The 21,600-nt window shown below is 36.8% G+C and overlaps 2 protein-coding genes across 2 annotated transcripts in view; one reads left to right on the forward strand and one right to left on the reverse strand.

The window, feature by feature from the left end:
• LOC140845303 (uncharacterized) overlaps positions 1–21,600 on the reverse strand; it is a 286,923-nt gene that overhangs the window by 56,363 nt on the left and 208,960 nt on the right. The window lies entirely within an intron of this gene.
• Positions 1–21,600, forward strand: part of LOC140844845 (uncharacterized) — a 144,267-nt gene that overhangs the window by 44,802 nt on the left and 77,865 nt on the right. Inside the window, exon 3 of the mRNA XM_073217769.1 lies at positions 4,821–4,900. Within this exon, the coding sequence (XP_073073870.1) occupies positions 4,821–4,900 (80 nt within the window). The remainder of the gene's footprint in view (positions 1–4,820; positions 4,901–21,600) is intronic.

Raw genomic sequence — 21,600 nt, forward strand, 5'->3', positions numbered from 1 at the left:
CCTGGCCAGAAGGAGGAAGGTGCTGAGGGCTCAGAATTTTCCTTGAAAAGTAAAAGTCATGAGGAAAAATGAAAAAAGGTAAGGTGTGGACACCAAGATTTGAATAAAACATACACACACACACAAAAAAAAAAAAAATCAGAAAAGAGCACCTAGATTTGAGATTGTAGAATAGGAATAGAAGTAGCTAAGAGGGAATCTTGCTTGCTGGGAAGAATCTAAGAAACTCATTTACAGAGACCTTGAGGAGGCAGAAATTATAGTGTATGTTTTATTTTGTAGCAAATTAAAGCTCAGAGACTGAATTTATCCTCACCAGCAATTTATTTAACACAGGTTCACTGTGGAATTTTCATAAGCCAATAGCATACAGGATAGTCTCTTATTAAGCCAACAAAGAAATAAGATGCTCACAACCAATGACAGATTGTTTCAGCTAAGGGGAGATGAAAGAAATAAAGTCCATATTTAGTTGAGGCAGACCTTTTCAGAGGTTGATACTTGGGAGAGACCACCTACCCAACTGAGAGTTGACACCCAGCTGCCAATACAGAAGGACAAGTGCCCCGATGCTAGAGCACATTGCTAGGGAACATCAGCACAGGTGTTGACTGGGCAGATAGTCTCCTTCCCAGGGCTGCTGCTCAGTTTCCACTACTGCCAGTAAGGGTCACCTTTACTGTGGCAGGAGCTAATGTCCCAAGGTCTTTGGAAAGCTATTCAGATCAGCAAAAGGTAGCCTTGCCCAGACCACTGGAATGGTAGGCACCATCACAGCCAGTCAAACCTCTGCTGAATTCTGGAGGTAAAACTGCTCTAGTCTTTTAATTAGTTTCTCTTTGCACAACAGTTTTTGCGAACTTGTTTTACATCTTTCCCCCTTATCACATTGGCATTGTAAATTAATAGCTAGCAACTTCCCTTATCCCTCAAATTAAAATATATTTCAGAGATCAGTATTAGAATAGCTACAACTTGCAGCAGACTGCCCTGCCAACATTTTGCAATACTGTCTCTGGGAGTATTTCCAGGCTGTGAAGACTTTTTATGGGTATGTCAACAAAAATATAATAAGCCCTACTCACTTACTGTTCAGATAAAATATATTACACTAATCTTTGAGAAGTTGTATGAATTCTTGAGTAAGTGGGGTGTGTGCAAATGTGCTATGCACACATTAAAGTTGACTTTTTTCAGAAAATATTATGATATCCACTTATTGAGCTTCTAACATGTGATACACTTACATTCCATGACACAGTGTGTGTGTAAACCAAACTGCAAGCTGCTTTTAAAATATGTGTTCTCTTTAAATTTAATCCTCAGTGAAATCCATGGGGTGCTGGTTTTCCTAAGTATAAATGAGGAAACTCAGTGTCAACTGAGCAGTGACTTTTACAGGATCCCACAGTTCTATCTACTTCCAGGCCCCATGTTCATCCCATTAAACCAAGGGTCAGACAAATTCAAGCCAAATCTGGCTTGCTACCTGTTTTTGTAAATAACATTTTATTGGAGCACAGCCATCTTCATTTACATATGGTTTATGACCACTTTCACACTACAACGGCAGAATCTGGTAGCTGCAACATAGACCATGTGGCTGGCGAAGTCTCAACTATTTACTCCCTGACCCTGCACAGAAAAGTTTGCTGACTCCTGCCCTAAACTAACTAAACTAGGCTGCCTGCTTCTCGCTTGGGCTGTTTTCAACAAACAAGGATATGGCTGGACTTTTCTTTAAGATAATCAGTAAGGACAAAGAAAGAATGTACAAGCTTGTGTTCCTATTAAAATGGGTCAAACGCCTGAAAAATAAGATTTATCCATTCCTGCTTCTTTGGATTTTTTGTTACAAACAAAATAAAACAACTTTGATGAACTTATGTAAAAAAGTGATTTTGGATGGGTAATAGCTGCTTAATCAAAAGAAAGACTGGAGAACAAGGCTCTGTAGGAACCGAAGCGGAGAGCTGTGCTGAGCCCTGGCCGCAGGACTCTTGCATACAGGTCTCCTAGTCACGTCGTCCTCTCTTGACTATTCCAGTGAAGCCCCACAGATGACCTCTGTGCTTTTTTCCATAATCCACACAGAAAGAGAGAATGTCTCTAACCAAACCTCAAGATTTGAGGCGCAGGCAGAGCATGTGAATATTTGTATTTGGCAAACACAATAGTTTGGTCACCAGGAGTGCAGGGAAGGAGTATGTATGGGCATCACCACCACTTCTACCATTGTCTGTAGGGAGGGGCTGAATATGTCATAGGATGTCTTCCCAAATCAGTAGACTATCCAAATGCTGATCTGGAAAGTCAGTAAATGTGCATTATACCATCCCTGTGATTGGCTCTCTTGACCTTTCTAGTCATTGGCTTACTAAAATACAAATATACCCATCATTTACTTTGCAGACTATGGGTGCAAATAATTAAATATTAGTATTATGCCCAAGTTTTGTTAGTTGTGGGGGGAGAACTCCAGCACCTCACACAAACACACACACACACACACACACACACACACACACACACATGCACTCTTCCACGTTCCTCCCCTTTCATAGTAACTGGAGATCTTCCCAGGGAATCATTATATTCATGAGCAATGTTACCTTCCCCTGCAAGTAGTTACTTAATTACCTTAGCTCCCTTCTGTGCTGATGATTCATAATCCCTTAGTGTCACCATTTTTGTTACTAGGCTGTTCCCAGATAGGCTTGTTCATTTTTGCCAGAACCACCTTTAAATCGTAAGTCCCCATTCCTGTGGTCACCATCCGCATGGGCCACCATCTGTCATGGTTGGGGACAGACTCCAACAGCTACACTCAGGCTGCCGCCTGCACTTCTAGGACTCCCGGCTTTGGAGCCCCCCACTTACAGCTCCCTCTGGCCTGTTGCTCTGGAATATCTGGCTCCCGAGCCTAATCTCTCTTTGCTCCATTTAATTGATCGCCCATTGGTGACCACTACTCACTCTCCCTCCTCCAACTTCCTTTAAGTAATGAGGGAAACAGTGCCCTTCTCCTTGTATAAAGGCTTTAAATATCAAATACCTAGATACTGAGGTCTAAAACTCTTACTTTATGAGCTTGTTTTTTCTCCCTAGACTGAGTTTGGTTCAAGTAACAATGAACACACAGTTCTCAAAGCCATTATTCTACTCTGATCCTCAAGCTCTGATCCCAACTTGTATTGGATTCTTTTCTAAAAGAGAATTCTTTTCAGAGGTTTCTATAATCCCCTCTTGAAATTTCCCCCTTATCAATTAAGCTTCAAGTCCTCAGGAGTATCTGAATAATAAGACTCAATCATTTGTCCTCTTCAGATTCCTTCACTGGAAGGCTTCTTATCTTACACATAAATTAGTTAATACAAATAGACACCTGGGGTTGAGAAAACTCTGAATCATATATCCAATCCCTGTTCCTTCAATCAGGAATTTTTTTTTCAAACTTCATATTTATGTTTCACTTCATTAAAGCCTGAATTCTTTCTGAGACTGAAATCATCAACAGTGAATTTCTAATCTTTTCCATCTTTTATCTTTTTCCTTCTAGTTGGAAGTAAAGACTAAGGATTAAAAAGGAGCTAAATCTTGGAGTTTACTACATGCTGAAATTATTTTAAATGCTTTACATAAAATTACCATTTGAAACCTCACCACAAACACTATAATTTATAAGCTAGGTACTACTATCATCATCCCCATTTTACAGATGGAAAGGGTAAGGCACAAAGAGTGTATGTGTGACATACTAAGAAAATGCGTATTAGGTCTCTGGCCCTGATTCTTGATTATATTTGGTCTTTGCCACATTTCCTGAAAAACCTGGGTATCTCTGAAAAGGCAAGTGTCTTTATGTATGCTAATGAAATGGCTGGAGGCTGGGGGCTCCTGGATAGCCTCAGGGTGGCAGTCGGTTTGCTCAGGATAGTACCCCCTGTAATTACAGGGCTGGAAGATTGGAACTTTAAGCCCTAGTGTCCCAACCTCCAAGAGGGAGTTGGTCTGGGAGTTTGACCTAATCACCAATGGTCAATGTTTTAATCAATCATGACTAAGTAATGAAGCCTACATAAAACTCCTAAGTGGCAGAGGTCAGAGAGCAACTGGGTTGGTGAACAGGTGGGGGCGTTGGGATGTGGCTTATCTGGAGAGGGCCTGGAAGTTCTGTGTTCCTTCTCCCATACCATCCCTGCCCTGTGCATATCATCCATTTGGCTGTTCCTGGTTGTATCCTTTTATCATAAATGAGTAATCTAGTAAAGTAAATTGTTTTCCTGAGTTCAGTGAGCCATTCTAAAATATTACAGAACCTGAGAAGAGGGTTCTAAGAACCTTCAATTTGTCACCACATTAGTCAGAAGCTGTGAGAAACCAGCGGACCCACTTATTTGTGATTGGCACCTGAGGTTGGGTGTGGAGATGTCTGGTGGGATTTAACCCTTAACTTGTGGGTATCTGACACTAACTCAGGTATGTAGTGTTCAAATTGAATTGAATGTATGACACTCAGCTGGTGGCTGAAGAGAATTGGAAAATTGCTTGTTGAGGCTAAAAAAACACACACATTTTCCTGGCCAGAAGTGTTGAAAGTTAGAATATGGAAAGAGTGCAGAGAGAGAAAAATAATGTGAGTGTTTTTCTTCCAGTATAATACCATTCGAAGTCACACTATTTGTATGTGACAGAGTCAGAAATTGAACCATGCAAACTGACTAAAGGGTCTATACTTCTAAACACTGTTAACTACATTAAAAATAGGTGCTTGGCCCTGGAAGCCCTGCCTCTGATGTACCAGTTTGTTGTCTTCACAGGTGCAGAGCCCAGTGTGACAGTTCCTGTGTCCTCATGTTGTGGGATATATGCCATAGATCACAAGAAGTTTCTCATTTATGTGAGTTTTGAGAAAAATCTATCATGGGTGCCTTTTAATGTATCACATGGGAAATTAATAAGGTTTGCTTTGCTATTTAAAATGAAAATGTGATGTAAGATTCAGGATCCTGATTACTATATCACAAACTTGTATATAAATATTTAGGAAAATAGAAATACAGTTTATATTTAGCTGACATTTTATGATTATTTTTGGTTTGGTTGAATATGGTTAATGTAATAATACATTTGTGTTCAAGGAAGTAAAAGCTTAAAATATGACCAACTATAAAAAAAAAAAATAGGTGCTTGGCAAAGGATAGGTAAAATCTGACCTTCAACTACATAACTTAGTTCACTCTTAGTTACTTCTTTTTTAATATCAGTGATGATGGTATAATTCTTTCGGTATAACTAATTTTATTTTTTTCAATGCCTAATCAGTGTAGGATATTTCATAGTTGTGTAGTAAACACTCTGATTTACATTATGATTTTTGTTCACAATATTTTTGTAGTTTTACATTATTTGTTTCTTCTTTATGTACAGGTATATTCTGATATAAAATCTAGTTCAACTAAATCTCATTGCATATATTGTTAACTATTGAATTCTCAATGTTCAGCATAATTCCTGGAACATTTTTTTCTGCCTGATAAATATTTGTTGAATAACCATATTAGTTAATGAGTAATGGGCACTATGCTATATGCTAAGGTTAAAAAGATAAAATGAGATGTGGTTCTTGACCATGTGACATAGATATATGAAAAGTTAATAGTGCAATTCAGTAAATGCTAAGATGGGTAATTCAGAACATTAGTGAAGATAAAAGGCTGATGCATTTTTGTGCTTCTATGACATTTAAAGACGCAAAGATTTTAAAAACCAAATAGCAGAGTTTTAATTTACACACGCATTCCTTTTTGTCTTTCCTCTTCAAGGTGACCCTGCTAATGGTAACAGTATACTGTCTGAGGATAACTACAGAGAGATAGATTTGTACTGATATGCTTTACAAATTGAAACCTAAATGGTCAGTGTGTTGTCTGTTTACTATCTATAGTCACAGTCTGGGGTTCTTTTGGTCTTTGCAGTGATGACTAATTATCCTTTAATAGCCAGGGAAAAGCTCTATTCCAAAGGGAATGTTCTACATCTATTTCAGCATGGTTCACACTTAAAGTTTGTTATCTCTGCCATCGCAGCCTGGCTGCCTCACTTAATCTGGGTATTTTCTCCAGTCCACCCTGGCCTCAGTTAAAGGCGTAGCCTTGCTCCTCCCTTGACCTAATACATTCCGATACACTACATTCTGTTAGGATAGCTTTTTGGCCAAAATTCTTTCTATTAATGCATTTCCAAGGGAGACACCTTTACCAAGAGCCTACTGTATGCTCTGAGAAATAAAAAAGAAAGGAAATCCTGGTCCCATTCTCAAATATTTGAAATGAGGCTAAAAGGACAGAATTTCTGCTTAAGAAACAACTGCAGAACAATAAAAGTAAGTAATCAAGAGGTAAAATGTGTGAAACAGTTAACAAGTATTACAAGGAAACCTTTTCATCACATCGCACTCAAATGGTTGAAAATTAAAAACAAAGGAAGAAAACCTTGAAAACAACTAGAGGGAAAAAGACATTATCTAAGGTGGACAAAGATTTGAATGTCTGTGGGTTTCTTCTCAGAACCTATGAGACAGAAGGAAATAGCAAGACATGTATACAACATACTGGAATGAGGCAAAAGAACCATCAACCTAGAACTCAATAATACACAAAAATATCCTTTAGAAATAAAGGTGAAATAAAGAAATGAAGAGAATTCATTGCCAACAGAACTGCCCTAAAAAAAATGCTATTGGAAGTTCTGCAAATAGAAGGGTAGTGATTCCAAAATGAAACTTGAAAACTTAGAAATGAAGGAAGAGCAACAGAAACAGCAATTATCTGGGTAAATCTAACAGACTATTTTTCTTCTTGAGTTCCTTAAAATATATTTGATAGTCAAAAGCCAAAGTTAAACATTCCCTTGAGGGTTTTTTAATACACAAACATCTAACTTACGTGTGGTGACTACAACATAATGGAGAGAGGGTAAAAACATTCATACTACGGTAGGACTTTTCCATTCCACTTGAAATGGTAAAACATTGATTTAAGAGGGATGAGAAAAGTGTGATTTTTTTAATATTATAATCCCTAGACTAACCACAAAGTAACTCTTCAAAAAGATGCAGTAAAAAAGTACTAGAAAATTCAAATGCAATACAAAAATCTTCAAATAACACCCAAAGAGGCATGAGAAGGAAAAACCGAATGCAAGCAGTAAACAGATAATGCAATGTAGACCTTAATTCAAACATATCAAAAATCACATTACATGTAAATAATGTAAACAGCATTAAAAGACAGAGCATGACAGAATGTATTAAAATGGCTCATTATATGTTGTATACAAGAAACTCATTTCAGATATAATTATATAGTAGGATAAAAATAGAAGAATAAAGAAGGAAATACTATGCAGATACTGATTTCTATATTGAGTGGCTATAATGACATTAGACAAATTAGACTCAAGAGCGAGGAGTATTATTAGTGACAGAGAGGGATTACTGTGTAACAATAAAATGGTCAGTTCACATAAAAGACATGACAATAAAAAAAATATATATGATAACAGAAGTTCAAAATACATATTTGACAAAACCACTGTGCAAAAGTTTGAGCTTCTCCTAAAGTTAAACAAACACCTCATGACCCACCAATTGCACTCTTGAGTATTTATCTTAGAAATGTGGAAACTTATGTTCACATGCAAACCTCTACAAAAATGTCTATATCAGTTCTATTCATAACTGCCAAAAAAATTGGAAATAACCCCAATATTCATTCAACAAGCAAACAGATGCATAAACTGTGGCACATTCATAAAGTGAAATAACAAGCAACAATAAAAAAGAGTGAACTGCTAATACACACAACACCTTAGATGGATCTCAAAATCATTATGCTCAAAATGTGACATAATGCATGATTCTGCTTCTATGTCATTCTTGAAAAGATCAAAATATGAGTAATGAGAAATTCATCATTGATTTGCAGGGTTTGGAGTTAGAGAGAAGATATGATTATAAAGTGATAGCAGAAGGCAAGTTTGGGGAAGTGAAGTATTTTGAATCCTAATTGTGATGGTGATTGCATAAATTGTGATGGTGATTATAACTAATCACATACTAAAATTCATAGAACCAACACCCCAAAAAAAGTCAGTTTCACTCTATGATAAATTTAAAATAATAAAATAAAATGTAAGCACTGCATCCAGACTTTCCCCAAATTGCTCTCAAGTACATGGATTATCTCACCCATATATACATGTGGTATATGTCCATGTGTTATCTTCATTTTTATCTCCTTATATTAGAAAAAGGCAATTTTTTGCCTACTTCCTTTTATTCTCAACATGACAAATGCTGAAGTCAGATTAGGAGGTGTCTTTTGGAGGAAAGGGAAAGTTGTAAGAGAATTCTTGAGCGTCATGGTTTAATATCTTTACTAGAGGCATTTATATGGAAGGGTACATTTTTTCTAGATTCATCAGGTAATCTAATTCCTAGGTCCATAAAAAAATATTTGAAATGCAAATTTGAAAAATATAATAAAACCAACAAACTCCTATGTAGCATATAAAACCCACTTAAAATCTTAAGTCCTCTGAAGCTTTCTCCAAACTCCTGGCTTCTGCCACTCGTACTTTCATGCACCCATACCAATATGGTCATGCCTCAGTTGTAAACCTAGTCATATTTCATATAATTATTCATGCATGTGTGTATGTATGTGTGTGCATGTGTGTGCACCTATGTCTATATACTCATGTGTATGTGTATATCTCCCTCACTGTTTCTAACTGGAAAGAGAGTGTTTGATCTTCCAATCCTTGGTGTTCTGCAATCACAAGGCTGGCACCAACAATCAAGCATTGAACCAATACTGAATAAGAAAGTATGTAGAACTATTACATCTAGTAATGGTCCAAGCAGAACTTAGTTTATTTTTCCTGGCATCTCGGCACTGGCTATAATTTCCTGGCTTGGAGGTATTGGATGCTGCATGATCCGCTCTTTTTTTCCCTTTATTTTATTTATTTTTTGCCCTTTAAGTGTGGACCCTGAGGAAAAGAATTCATTATCTTACCAGGATGACAAAACCACTGTGAATTTAAAAAAACCTAGCCTAGTTCTTTGGTGGGATTACTATAGTTGGTGTTGCTGCGATATTCTATTGAAACATCGTGGTATGGATTTAACTTGCCAACCCGCCATTGACTCAAGGCCATGATTAATCTCTATAATAGTTATTGTATTTATTTGGTGATTCTAGGAACAATGATCATATCAGCCATATTAATTTTAGACACTACAGACCATGTTCAATTTTCTACTTGTCAACCCCCTAAAATGATTATTTAATGATGACTACAAGAGAGGAAGAAAAGATTATACTTATTTCTGTCAAAATTAGTGTCCTTAAACCTTTGATTTCTATGCTTCTACAAGTTAATCTGTCACGTGATGAATTGCTTTTTTTTTGTTTTTTGTTTTTTTGGCTTGATTACACAATCGAAAAGAGGTCAAAGGGAGAAACTTTATGAAGTGAATATTGACTCCCATTTTACCTGGACAATCAGGTTTAAAAGTACTAAACTTCCAAAGAATATTGAGATACTTCAACAAATTTGATGAATCACGAACTGTAAGATCACAACAGAAGCTGGGCTCATTTCAGTTCTCAAGCTCTGATGTAATGCCTGCACATTATATAAAATTCTGAGCAACTGCAGAATTCCATATAGAAAGCAAGGACATATTTCAAGACAGTTACCTGTTTTCTTGTGTTAAAAAAGATGGAAATAAATGCTTGCCACTAAGCTGCGGAATATGTATGGTGTTTTTTTAAAAAAATGAATGCTTAAAAGGAAAAATAATAATTATAATAACAATACTAAGCTTTTAGGAAATGCTTATCTTCAAAGCATTTCACAGAACTGTACATACTCAATCTCTGCACCCTAAAAGCATCTTGCCAAAATATTATGTTTTACAACAGATGCATTTCAGAAGGGTTCACTCATCTATACATTTTCTTAGGCATAAGTGTGTATGTTTAAAAAATAAAATAGGCTGTAGAAAATCCATCAAAGCCTTTCTTTTTAATGCAAATAAGCTTCTTTATACTCTTTCTAGAGGAAAGAAATGTTCTGTTGAAACTAACCATTAGCCCAATTCTGTTGAATCTGTATAATAAGGGTCATTTTGTTGAGGACTGAGGTTTAGCTATTCTGTGTCTCCACTCAGGTCCAAACAAATGGAAATAGGCTTAAATGGCAAAGGGCTAAGCAGACATATTTTTAGTAACTTACTATACTGTGCAAGAATTAAATTCACTTCAAATAAAAATCTTCACTAAAAGTAGTAATTTAGTAGAAACTGAGTTGGACCTTATTATAATGATGAAGTCAAATCCTTTCCAGCTGCATGATCGAAAAGCATTTTCAGATAGGTCTCCTGACCTTACAGGAGAACACACAAACACTGAGTGGGAGAATTCAAGCAGGGACTGCCTTCAGCCACTCTGGGGAAGTAGGTGAAGTGCCTGCTACACCTGATCTCTGTCTTATTATGCTACATTTCATTGAGAGTCCAAGTGAACGCCTCTCCTCCAAACTGCACAGTGATACAAGTGCCAGCCCAGCACCTCTTTTCTTTAGTTCCTTTCTTCCTTTCTATTTCAAAAAATTACATCAGCAATGCATGTTAAGTGTTGAACAAATTAAATTTAGAGAGGTGAATAGGCAGGAAAGAAAAGCAAAAATCTCACTCATCCCTAACACTGCTAAATTCTTCTGGATCTTTTCCATAAATAGGTATCTTATTTAATAAAAACATGTTCTCATTATATCTGTATAAATTAACATTTTTTAAGACCTAGTATATATCCTTACAAGTTTTCATGATAATATATGTGCCATTGTTCTGAGCTTTATATGGCATTATATTTTCTTAATGTCATTTACTAAATGTAATGATCCTTGAATTTACTGTATCATAAAAAATCACCTAGAAGCTTGCTTAAAAATATGCAGTTATAGCCCTATGCTGGATGCTTCTGCATTAGAATCTCCAGGAAAGGGTTTTAAGAATATCTATTTTTAACAAGCCCTAATTCAAGTTGTGTTTTGTATGTTTTGTTGAATTCCCACTAAAAAAAAACAACTCTCCAATATTATATCTATTTACCATGGTCTCGCCTGACTTTCTTTTTTTTTTTCTTAAACACAAAGAAGTAGAATTCCTTGCTCACACAGAATGCACATTTAAAATATTTCAGCATATATTGCCAAAACGTTCTTAATCAGGCTATTCCTGGTAGAATGCTGGTTGCCAGAATCAAAGGTAATTGGAAGCAAGATATTTGTATGTGCTCGCCTTTCGGGGCATTGTGCTTCTAGAGCAGGCGATGAGCAGGAACCTCCATCTTCACATCAGCTCTACGTTTTAACCTCTGTAACTAGCATTAAAAATTGGAGGATGAATTCTAAAGCTTTCAACTCGTTTTGTAGAAAATATCAAATATGTAAGTTACAGAAAAGATTCCTTGTTTAATCTGTTCTCAAAATGTTAATACATTAAATATTCACTATGGAATTTTGAAAGTAGAAATTTGGCACTTCTTCTAACCTAGGGTTCCTATAATTTGGTTATTCATTAAGCCACATGGGATAATTATTAAAAGACAGATTTCCAAGGTCACCTAAATCACTAAAGGAGGTGTCTGGTAATCTGCGTTTTCCTAAACCCCCTTAGATGTCTCTAGTTCAGTCAGGCAGGACCACCTCTGCTCTACCCCACATTCCCAATTTTGGAGATGAGAAAAACAGCCCAGGGTAATTCATTGTTTGACCGTATGGCAGATGCAAGTGACTGACAAGGGCTGTGATTAGAAACCATGTCCCTGTCTGCAGCTGTTGTGTGCTTTCCGGTATTTCACTCTATCTATGATTAGGTCTATGCAGCATTTATCCAAAAAATAGGTATTTTTATTACAATGATACAAAGAAAAGCTACTATTTTACAAATTCAATTATACTTAGACATACAAAATTTGCCAAAATAACTAACACTGCTTTACTATCCAACAAAATAGTACTTAGCCTAACACTTTTAGGCTTTGTAATAAGGATAGCTTCCCTGCTAGTGGAAAATAAAGTGAAATATTTCAGAACTTTTTCCAAATATAAAATATTTCACATAACTGCCCCCTTTTCTCTCCAAAGAGCCCTTATTTAAAATTTTCCTTTCAATTCTTCTGAATATATCAGAGAAAGCTTCATTTTGTGCTATACTTAGACATACAAAATTTATTTAAATATTTTCTTTCACAGTTATTCAACTCTTCCTCCAACCTGAGCATAGGCATTGACCCCGTAGTTAGCAAAGAGAGGCAGGAAGGCAGGAAGGCGGGGTTCTAAACAGCACTAAATACATGTAACTTCAGCTACGAAGCCTAAAATCTGTAAGGGTTTCTCTGTTCTTGATAACCAAGTGAGTTTATTCTAAGTGCATGAGTTTATTCTTCCTTATCTTTATTACTTTAAAATGCATGTGATTCTGGATCAAGTTATATTACTGAGTTAGATATCTTCCTAAGTGAATATATATAATTTTTGTTTCAAGAAAAGCTCTAAGATAGCATTGAATCTGCATAAGCAATTTGATCTGCCCACTTGGGATTACTCAGGTAAAACCCTCTTCTATGATATATATCTCATTAATGCTACAGAATTTAGGGGCATTTCAATTTTGAGCCAATATTTCACTACTTTTATCTCTCTGAGAAGAATACTGTTCTGAATTGGAATGTCTCACGGTTGCCATCACCCTGACAAACTACTGTGTGTGCGCCTTCTGAGTGATAGGAATGCGGATAAATAGTGTTTCTTATTTTTACCACTGCAAAATGCTACCATAATATTTCATTTTGGAGAAAAAGGTTATGTGAATTTTCCAAAATTTAACTTGATGAAGATATGAAATCCTTTAATTTATTCAATTTTAAAAATTTAAAACATTACTTTCATCAAGATTGTGTGTATATGTGTGTACCTAGACAGTATCAAGAAAAGAAACAATTTGTTGATGGAGCTGGACCTTTATATATGCATGCTGCATAATTTCTTATTCTCACATATACTATGTACCTCAGATAATATGTATATAATCATGTGTATAAACATAGATTTGATTCAGTGAGTTTCTGATATTGCAATAAAATATTCTGCACACATAATAGACTCAAGAGTATCCAGTTAGATGTTGCTTAAGCTTCTTAAATTCAGTAAGTTAAAAATTGAGTCTTCCCTTTGCCATATCGCATCCAAATTTACTTCTTGTATTCTGTTTTCATGAACAGCATTGCCATTATTCATGACATTTCCCCCAACACATGGAAAGTCAAGTCCCAAATATTGTAATTCCTAAAAAACCTTCACAGTTAGATTTTCATCCAATTGTATTCCATGGAGTGTAAGTTTTGTGGGATGTTAATAGGCGTTGCTTAATAAAAAAAAAGAAAAGGAAGAGGAGGAGGAAGGGGAGAAAAAGAAAGCTTTTTGGAGTAATTATATTCGGAGAACACAGTATCAAGCAAAATAAACATAGTTCTTAACTTCAGACTTAGATGGAAACTTTAAAGAATTAATACACAGAATAATAACCACTCTAAATTAGCTTTAACTTGAACCATTTTTTAAAATCTTAATTAATTTTCTTAGAATGCATCGAACTAAGAATGTATGATGGAAACACTATTTGTTTTTTCAAAGAAGCATATCACTGCAATGTTTTGGGCAACAGTGTTAGCCTATCCCCTTGTTAACTCTATCTCCAAATCTAACTCTAACTCAAACCTCCACCATCCTTTACTTGGTTTCTGCTGAGGAACATCAACTATTATCCTTCACTTTACCATATATTGGTCACAGCCTACTCCTCCCAGACTTCACCCAGCTGTCAGACTGAACTTTCTACATGCTGAATCTGTCCTAAAATTCTCTCCATAGCTTTAAAGAGAAAGTCCAGATGCCTTAACACAAAAAAACAAAGTGCTTCATGGCTTCATATCTTTGCCCCAACTCTGAGTACAGCCCCACCAAACTTGGTGCCAGAAATGTCCCACGCTCTGCCATTCTACTGCATATCTGTGCCCCCTACCCCATGTTTTCTTGATCCCATGCCTGCCTAGCTGATGCTCATTCTTTAGGAATTGCCTTCCTCAGTGATATCCTCTCCCCGTCACTCCCAGAGCCCCAAATCTGATGTGGGCATGCACTTTCCACCACCATTCCCTGACTTACCCCAGGGCACTGAGCACTGAGTGAATTTTAACTACTGACTTACTCATTTTTCCTCACCAAGAAGCGTGACATTCATCTTCATGCCTGCAAATGGCTAGCATTGGTAAATGTTCAAAGAAATTATTAATTAGTAAATTAAATAATTTCTACAACATGTCATAATATCAGTGTCAGCACCGGGGTGGGTCCTTCAGCATTCTAATGTCAAGGAACACTCTGGGCACAGGCAATATAGCTGAGTCACGTAAAGCCCAGGAGCCAGACCACCAGTTATCACAGCTCGATCTTTTACTAAGCATGTGATGCTGGAAGATTTGGCTTGCATGATTTCTAACTGATTAAGTAATAAACACAAGATTAAAAAGTTCAGAACTGTTGACTCCAAGTTAGTATTACATTTCCTCTCACTATTATACAAAGTGTTTAGAGTTGCAAGCATCTAGGTTACTTGGAATTAACTTTTGGTATATTTGCATAGTCTTAGTGATCTCTAGTTGACTTACTAGTCTTACCTGTTTTCCTTGGTGCTTAGCACCTTCAAGGGTACTAGTTTCTCCATATCCATTACAGCATTTATCTGAGGCTTCCAGGTTGATGTGAGTAACAAATTGTGACCTATCTGAAAAGTCCATAATGCTCAAACTTCTGAATCCCAGGCATGGGGAAATCTAAGAAAACAATACAGTTCTCCCTGATTAACCTGCTTGTTTCCACTCTTGCCCTTGTAGTTTATACTCAACACAGCAGCCACAGCAATGCTTTTAGAGCTGAATCCCATCATGTCATTTCTCTTCCAAAAATTTTCAAGTGGCTCCCAATTTCAAATTTAAACCCAAAGTCAGCCGTAGACTTGCACAAGGTCCTCCACAATCAGTACCCCGCCACTGCCCTTCAGCCTTTATCTCCTACTGGTCTTTTCTCAGTCATGCGGCTCCAGGATGACTGCCCTCCTCACCATCTTCTGAACCCAGAAGGTACAACCCCAAAGGCTCTGCCATGAATCTGGACAGCAGGCCCTCAGACATCCACATATATCACTCCTTCTCTTCAAGTTTTTGCTTTAATGCCAGCTTCTCAATGAAACTACCTTTCTGTATAAAAGTAATCCCTCATATCCTTGATTTTCCAATACTCTCCTGTTTTTTCCCTACTACTTATAGTCATAAAAATGAACAAATTAATTCTTATTGTTATTACCCATGTCTACCTATTAAAACATAATCTTCATGAGAACACAGGTTTATATCTTTTTAGTTCCCTGTATGTCCATTCCTACATACTAAGTGCTCAGATTATACTTTCTGCTTATATAAATTCATCCCACGTCTTAGACTTCTGTGTAGAACTTGGTCTTAGTGTGGAGAGTGTTGGAAAAGAAGTCTGAACACATCTTGCATCTTAACATCTTAACTCCCAGAACAGAGCTTTCTAATTTTAGCAGGTATTCTGTGCTATAAAGTACCTAAATAATAGAGATGAGAATTTTGTAATTAAATGAAGAGAGATGCAGCAGAATTGTTTGACTTTCTTCCATCATTTCTGTCTTTTTTAGAAGTTGTGTTTTTTCTACATTTTAAACATCGCTTGAAATTATATCTGCTCAATTATTTCCTCTCAATTCCCAGGTCAATGCCCTTGGTCAAGTTACTCTTAGACTATGTTACATTGTGCCATCGTATGTCTTCATAACACCTTTTGGTTCCTTGAGCTATAACCATTCTACGGTTTTGGGATCACTGGTAAATTCACCAAGTCCCCTAAAGGCCACACTAGGCTGTTTTGTTCACCATGGTGTCCCTGTGGGCAAGTAAAGTTCTTCACACAGAGTAAGTGACAAACAAATACTAACTAAAAGAATGAAACTCTTACTGAAACCTTTGCAGTAGTCTCCCATCTACTCCCTTCGACTTCAGTTGCTCCTCTGTTTCTTCCACTCAACATTCTGCAGAGGCAGCATTCTTCTAAAAAATAAAATGTGTTCAATTCTCTTGCTTGCTAACAACCATGTATTACCACCTACAGGAGGAATCCAAATCCCTTAAATGTCTCTATAAAATGGTCCCAGACTCTTTTTATGGCTTTCTCTCTAGTGATTCATTCTACATCCCTCATATTCTAGTCATAGAACAAACAACATTTCTTTCAAAGTGTCTACTCTTCATACCAAAATATCTTTACACGTACTGTTCTGTCTGCTGGGAAGTAGTCAGCTCATAACTGTCTTGGTCTTGCAGGCTCTTTGGGGTTGACTGATACTGTTTATACAATAAAAAGCCCACCCTTCCTCCTTCCATCTGCTCATGATTTCATCTTATAACATTTATTATGATATACATGTTTTTTTTTCTTTTTTTATAACTGGTAAAGGTGGGTTGAATGGGCCAGGAAGGGAATGCTACAGAATGACAACCCACCACCCCTCTCCAGATCCTGCTTCTGAACTCCTGAAGTGAAGGGAGATTAGGATCATATCTAATTGAACTATCCCTGAGAAAATTAGTAAGGTACTTGGTATAAGCACATCCTTGGGTCCTTTGTGCCAGAGACAATAGTAACTAGGGAGGAGACCGCCATCTTCACCTGGCAAGTAGCCAGAGCTTCCTATGACCACAGATAGCTCAGCATGGACATCCTTACTCTCCAGGGTCAGGTCCGGCAGTGAACATTCACCAAGTCACCTCACAGATGGAGAGTTGGGGAAAGGATGGAAAAAGAAGTTAAGAATAGGGCACATGCTTCATTGTGACTGTATAGTCACAGTAGTGTGAGGGGACATGTGACTCGTGTCTCTGGGAACAACCAGAAATGACCAAGGTATAGCCTGAAGTGAACAAGTATTAATCAAATTGATGGAGATAAGGGCAGCTTACAAAGCAAAAAGTAAAAATAGTTACATATTTGATCATTATAGACTAGTGAGGCCAAGGCATTTAGAAAATAAAGACACTCAGTGCAAGGGCCATGTCCTTACCAAAGCCTTTGTTGGAATCTTTTCTGTCTCCATCTTCTGTCCCTGTGAAATAACTTTCTACATGCCATTTAAGTCCTAGAGTCTAGATACTCTAGCCTTTTCGCTGTTGTCAGACAAATCGCCATTATACCTTAGGACCTTTTCACTTGCTGTCACTTCTGCCTTGAATTCTCTTCCTCTCAAAGAGCTCTATCACTAGCTTCCTCAATTCCTTCAGGTGTTTGTTTAAAAAGTACTTAAATGAAGCTTTTCCCAACTACCTGTCTAAAATCTCCATACCCTCAGTAGTACATATTTATTTACCATGCTTTTTGTTTTTATCTACTAGGCACTAATCATATATATATGTATAATGTATATACTTCCCTTGATTTCTGTCTGTTTCATCCATTAGAATTCAAACTCTAATGAGAGCAGAAATTCCTGTGTCTGTTTTTCCTCACTGTTGCATCCTCACTGGCTAGAACAGTGTATAGTAAATAACACATACCTACAAACATTCATATAATGAAGGGATGATCTGTCTATATGTCTGCTTCCTCCACTAAGTAATGAGCTCCTTTCAGAGGGACACAGAGAGATGATGACTTGTTTACTTCTCAGCCCTGCATCCAGCACAGTCAATACACACAGCACACGATGACTCATGTTTGGTATGTCTTCCATCAGATCAATGAAATCCATTTCAGGTACCCCTCCACTTCATTCATTTTTGTAGACTTTTACAGTCATGATATTTTGTGTAGTTGGAAGCATCTTTTTGTAATGCTTCACTGGATTTTCAAAGCAGTAGATTTGAGAGAGAAATTGTTATTCTCATTTCACAGCCAGGGGAGATTAAGACACAGGAGAAATAAGACCCATATTTAAGTCAGTGACATGGTCAGGATTAGAATCTAAAATGTATTTGATACAGAATCCTCTGAGTCACACTCATTCCAACAAATTACCCTTGGATAAATATGTTAGAGGAGAAATAAATCCTTTTGTTTTCAATGGGGAATGCATTTGTTGACATCTGTCTTTTCAAAGACAGAAAGAATACGTGGGTGTTTTCTATTCCTTAAAGCAGAAGAAACATAAATTCTCATCACTGGAAGTCTTTGAAAATTAAGTGCACTTGAAAAAGGGAAGTTAACACCTGGGTGACATTTTCTTAATTCAAATTACTGTAAATTTCATAAAAAGAAAAAAAGAAGTACACTTAAGGGCAAACTCAATTAAAAAATTTGGGGGCATATTTCAGGTTTCTTAGCAAGGAGAAATATAGAAATAAATGTAAGTCTATGAAAAGGACTTAAACATTTAGCACACATTTCAGGCTATCTTGTTATTGTGGGAGCCTGCTCAGAAGTCTTGTTTTAAGTAAACATTTATGAATAAACACTCAGATTTCTGTATGAAAATAGTCTACCTATAAGGCAAGTATCTTCCTTCTATGCATTGCTGTTGAAAAATGGTGGGTGGAAGAAATGGGAGAAATTAAAGTCAGGGGAGCAGTTAGGAGATTACTGTAATGGTCTAGCTCAATTTTTACTTGATTCAATCCATATTTATTCATCATCTACCTTGATACTGAAACAAGCAAGACAGACTCAGGCTGGGCTTGCTGCAGCTGACCAGTGATCCTCAGGTGTGATAGATACGGGTCAAGCAAAAGGAAGGTGCCAAGAGAGTACATGATAGTGTGACCTGTTACAGTAGTGTGCTTCCATCAAAGGCAATGTCCTGAGGACTGAAAGGACAAATTAAACACGAGAAATGTTTAGAATGGAAAAACAACTTTTAGAAAAGACAGCATCATCTGGGTTTGTAAGAGCATGAAAGGAATATAGAGGAGGACTACTACCCCTTAACATTGTGAAGAAGATTCTAGAAATCCTTGTTACCCCCTACCATCCACTATTCCTCTCTCTCACTTACTCCACAACATTACATTCCTGTCTTCTGTGACCCCACATTTATGTGGCTTTGCTGATGTTCCTCTCCTGGAACTGCATCCCTTACAGCTCTACCTGGCTACCCCTTAAAGAAACTCCAAGATTTGCTTCTCTTATGACTCCCTGGAAAGGAAACTTCTCTGACTTGGCATTCAGGTTCATCTCATTCTTATGTTTACACACAGATGATGACCTTCAGATAAAATTTTGGCAGCTTCCCACTGACCGGGGTAGGAGCTATTTCTATTTGAATTCTACTTTTGAATAGTCATTGCCAAAGATTGTTTGTTTTTACTTTTTTCTTTTCTTTCCTGGTAATTAGAGATAATGCATTCCTGTTAATGTTTTATCTACTTTGTAGTTTGTTGGTGTTTGGGTCATTTGGTTTGGGTTTTTGTCTGGTCCCCTCTCTTTTCTCAGACATGTCTTCTAAGGATTATTGATCAGTCCCTACTGGCTGAGCCCAGGGAATAGGTGTGACTCCTTATTAGCCAATATTTATTCCAAGACAACCCAGTAGCCTCTGCTGTTGCCTTGTGAATGTGTCTTATCAGAGACTCACCTCCAGAACACCGAGGTCATTGACTATCACCCCCTTTCTCCCTGGTGGATAATCAAAACGGATGGAGTTAAGGATAGACATGTAGGAGTTGGAATGTGGTATTTTGTAGCCTCACTTCCTTTCCTGTGCTTTTATAACTCTTCATGGACCTTATCTGCCCTACTTAATCTGTCATCTTTGTGAAAAGGAGTATGAGAAGATACTTCACAAGTGATCCCGCAAATCTATTCTCATGTTCCTGCAGTTTCTACTTTACTAAAATCCCTAAGCACTGCCCCCGGATGACTAAGACATGGTCCCTGATGTCAGTGAGTTGGCATCTGTTAAATGTGTACTCAGCCACTAAACCCCAAGGGATTTGTATTTTCTTTATTAGACATGCATTTCCTGACATAAACTTTCTTTATTAAAATAAAACATTTAGCAGACCTTTCCTATTTTTTTTACCACCTGTATATGAAGCATAAATAGACACTTCAAAGTTACAAAATAATAAAATGGCCATTTAGATATATAATACACAAAGAAAGCAAAACCAATTCTCTTGTAGTCTTTCTTTATTCAGTACTTTTAATCCTTGCTCATTCAAGATTTACATAGGCTATGAGTGTTGCCAAAGTCAGGGTAAAAACTATATATGGACTAATTAGCTTCAATGTAGGAAAAAATATTATGAAATTAAATGGGCAATCCCAGGCCAGTTGTATCAAAAAAGTATGCCTCTACTTACACACTTTTTCATCACAGTATTCTCACAATTAGAAATAAACCAGCTAATGAAAAGCACTTTTATATTCTGCTCATAGTGGTTACTTTGGTCATTTCTAATTGATTTATCATGGACAATAAAAATTGAAAGGATCAATTTTGCTAGTGCTTCTCATTGATTTTTTTTATTCCACCGCCCCAAACCATCCTATTTTAGTTTATGCATAGTCATAAAATGTCTTTTATGTTTTTATTATAACCAACTTCCTTCCCCATTTTAGCAAAGCCTAAATTTGGACCAAAGTTCTAAAACTTCTTACGTTATACATAAAAGCTCCTTAAGCACATTTTCCATTTAGAAGAAACAAAACTTCTTTGGGGGGGTGATTGCATATACAGAGGTCTGAAAATTCAGGGAAAAAATAATTTACATTTGACTTGAACTCAGATAAACACCCTTCTTGAAATCTTTCCTTCTTGAATTTTTTGCTTCTTAAATATTTTGGTGAGCACCAATCCTCTTGATCATTGGGAAGGACATTCAGATCAGTGAGTATGTTCCACTTCTCTCCCTTTTAGTCCTCAAAGTCACTGCCTTTCACCCAAAAAACTGATCAACCATCCTCTTTTCTGTCCTGGGTCAGGCACCTTCTCACTTTTCTTCCAGATGCTCTATGTATTATTACTGTGTTCATAAGGTCTTTGCTGGCAACCAGGATTGGAATACCTTGAAATCCCCATCAAATCACTTGTTCCACTGATTATAATGGCCATTTTTGTGCTGGTAGAACACTGATAATTTCATATAAGACCTGGTGAGTGGCTACTAGGCATTGAGAAGAGAGTAAAGACTTTGAACAGCATCAACTAAAAAATTTATTTCAAATAATGGCTTCTTTATTTCCCAATTCTGGGCCTTTGACTACTTAACCTCTATAAACCTTTTCTACATCTAAAAAATAGGAATAATTACACAAAACCTGAGGTGAATATTAAATGAACAGTGCATGTGAAGTATCTAGACCAATTCATTCATATATAGATGACTGCTAAAAAAAGTTATTGTTTTTATTAGTATTAACACTATCATCACCTAGAAGAGAGTATTAAATTAAAAT

Source organism: Manis javanica, chromosome 12 (assembly GCF_040802235.1).
Source record: "Manis javanica isolate MJ-LG chromosome 12, MJ_LKY, whole genome shotgun sequence".
Classification (NCBI taxonomy): Eukaryota; Metazoa; Chordata; class Mammalia; order Pholidota; family Manidae; genus Manis; species Manis javanica.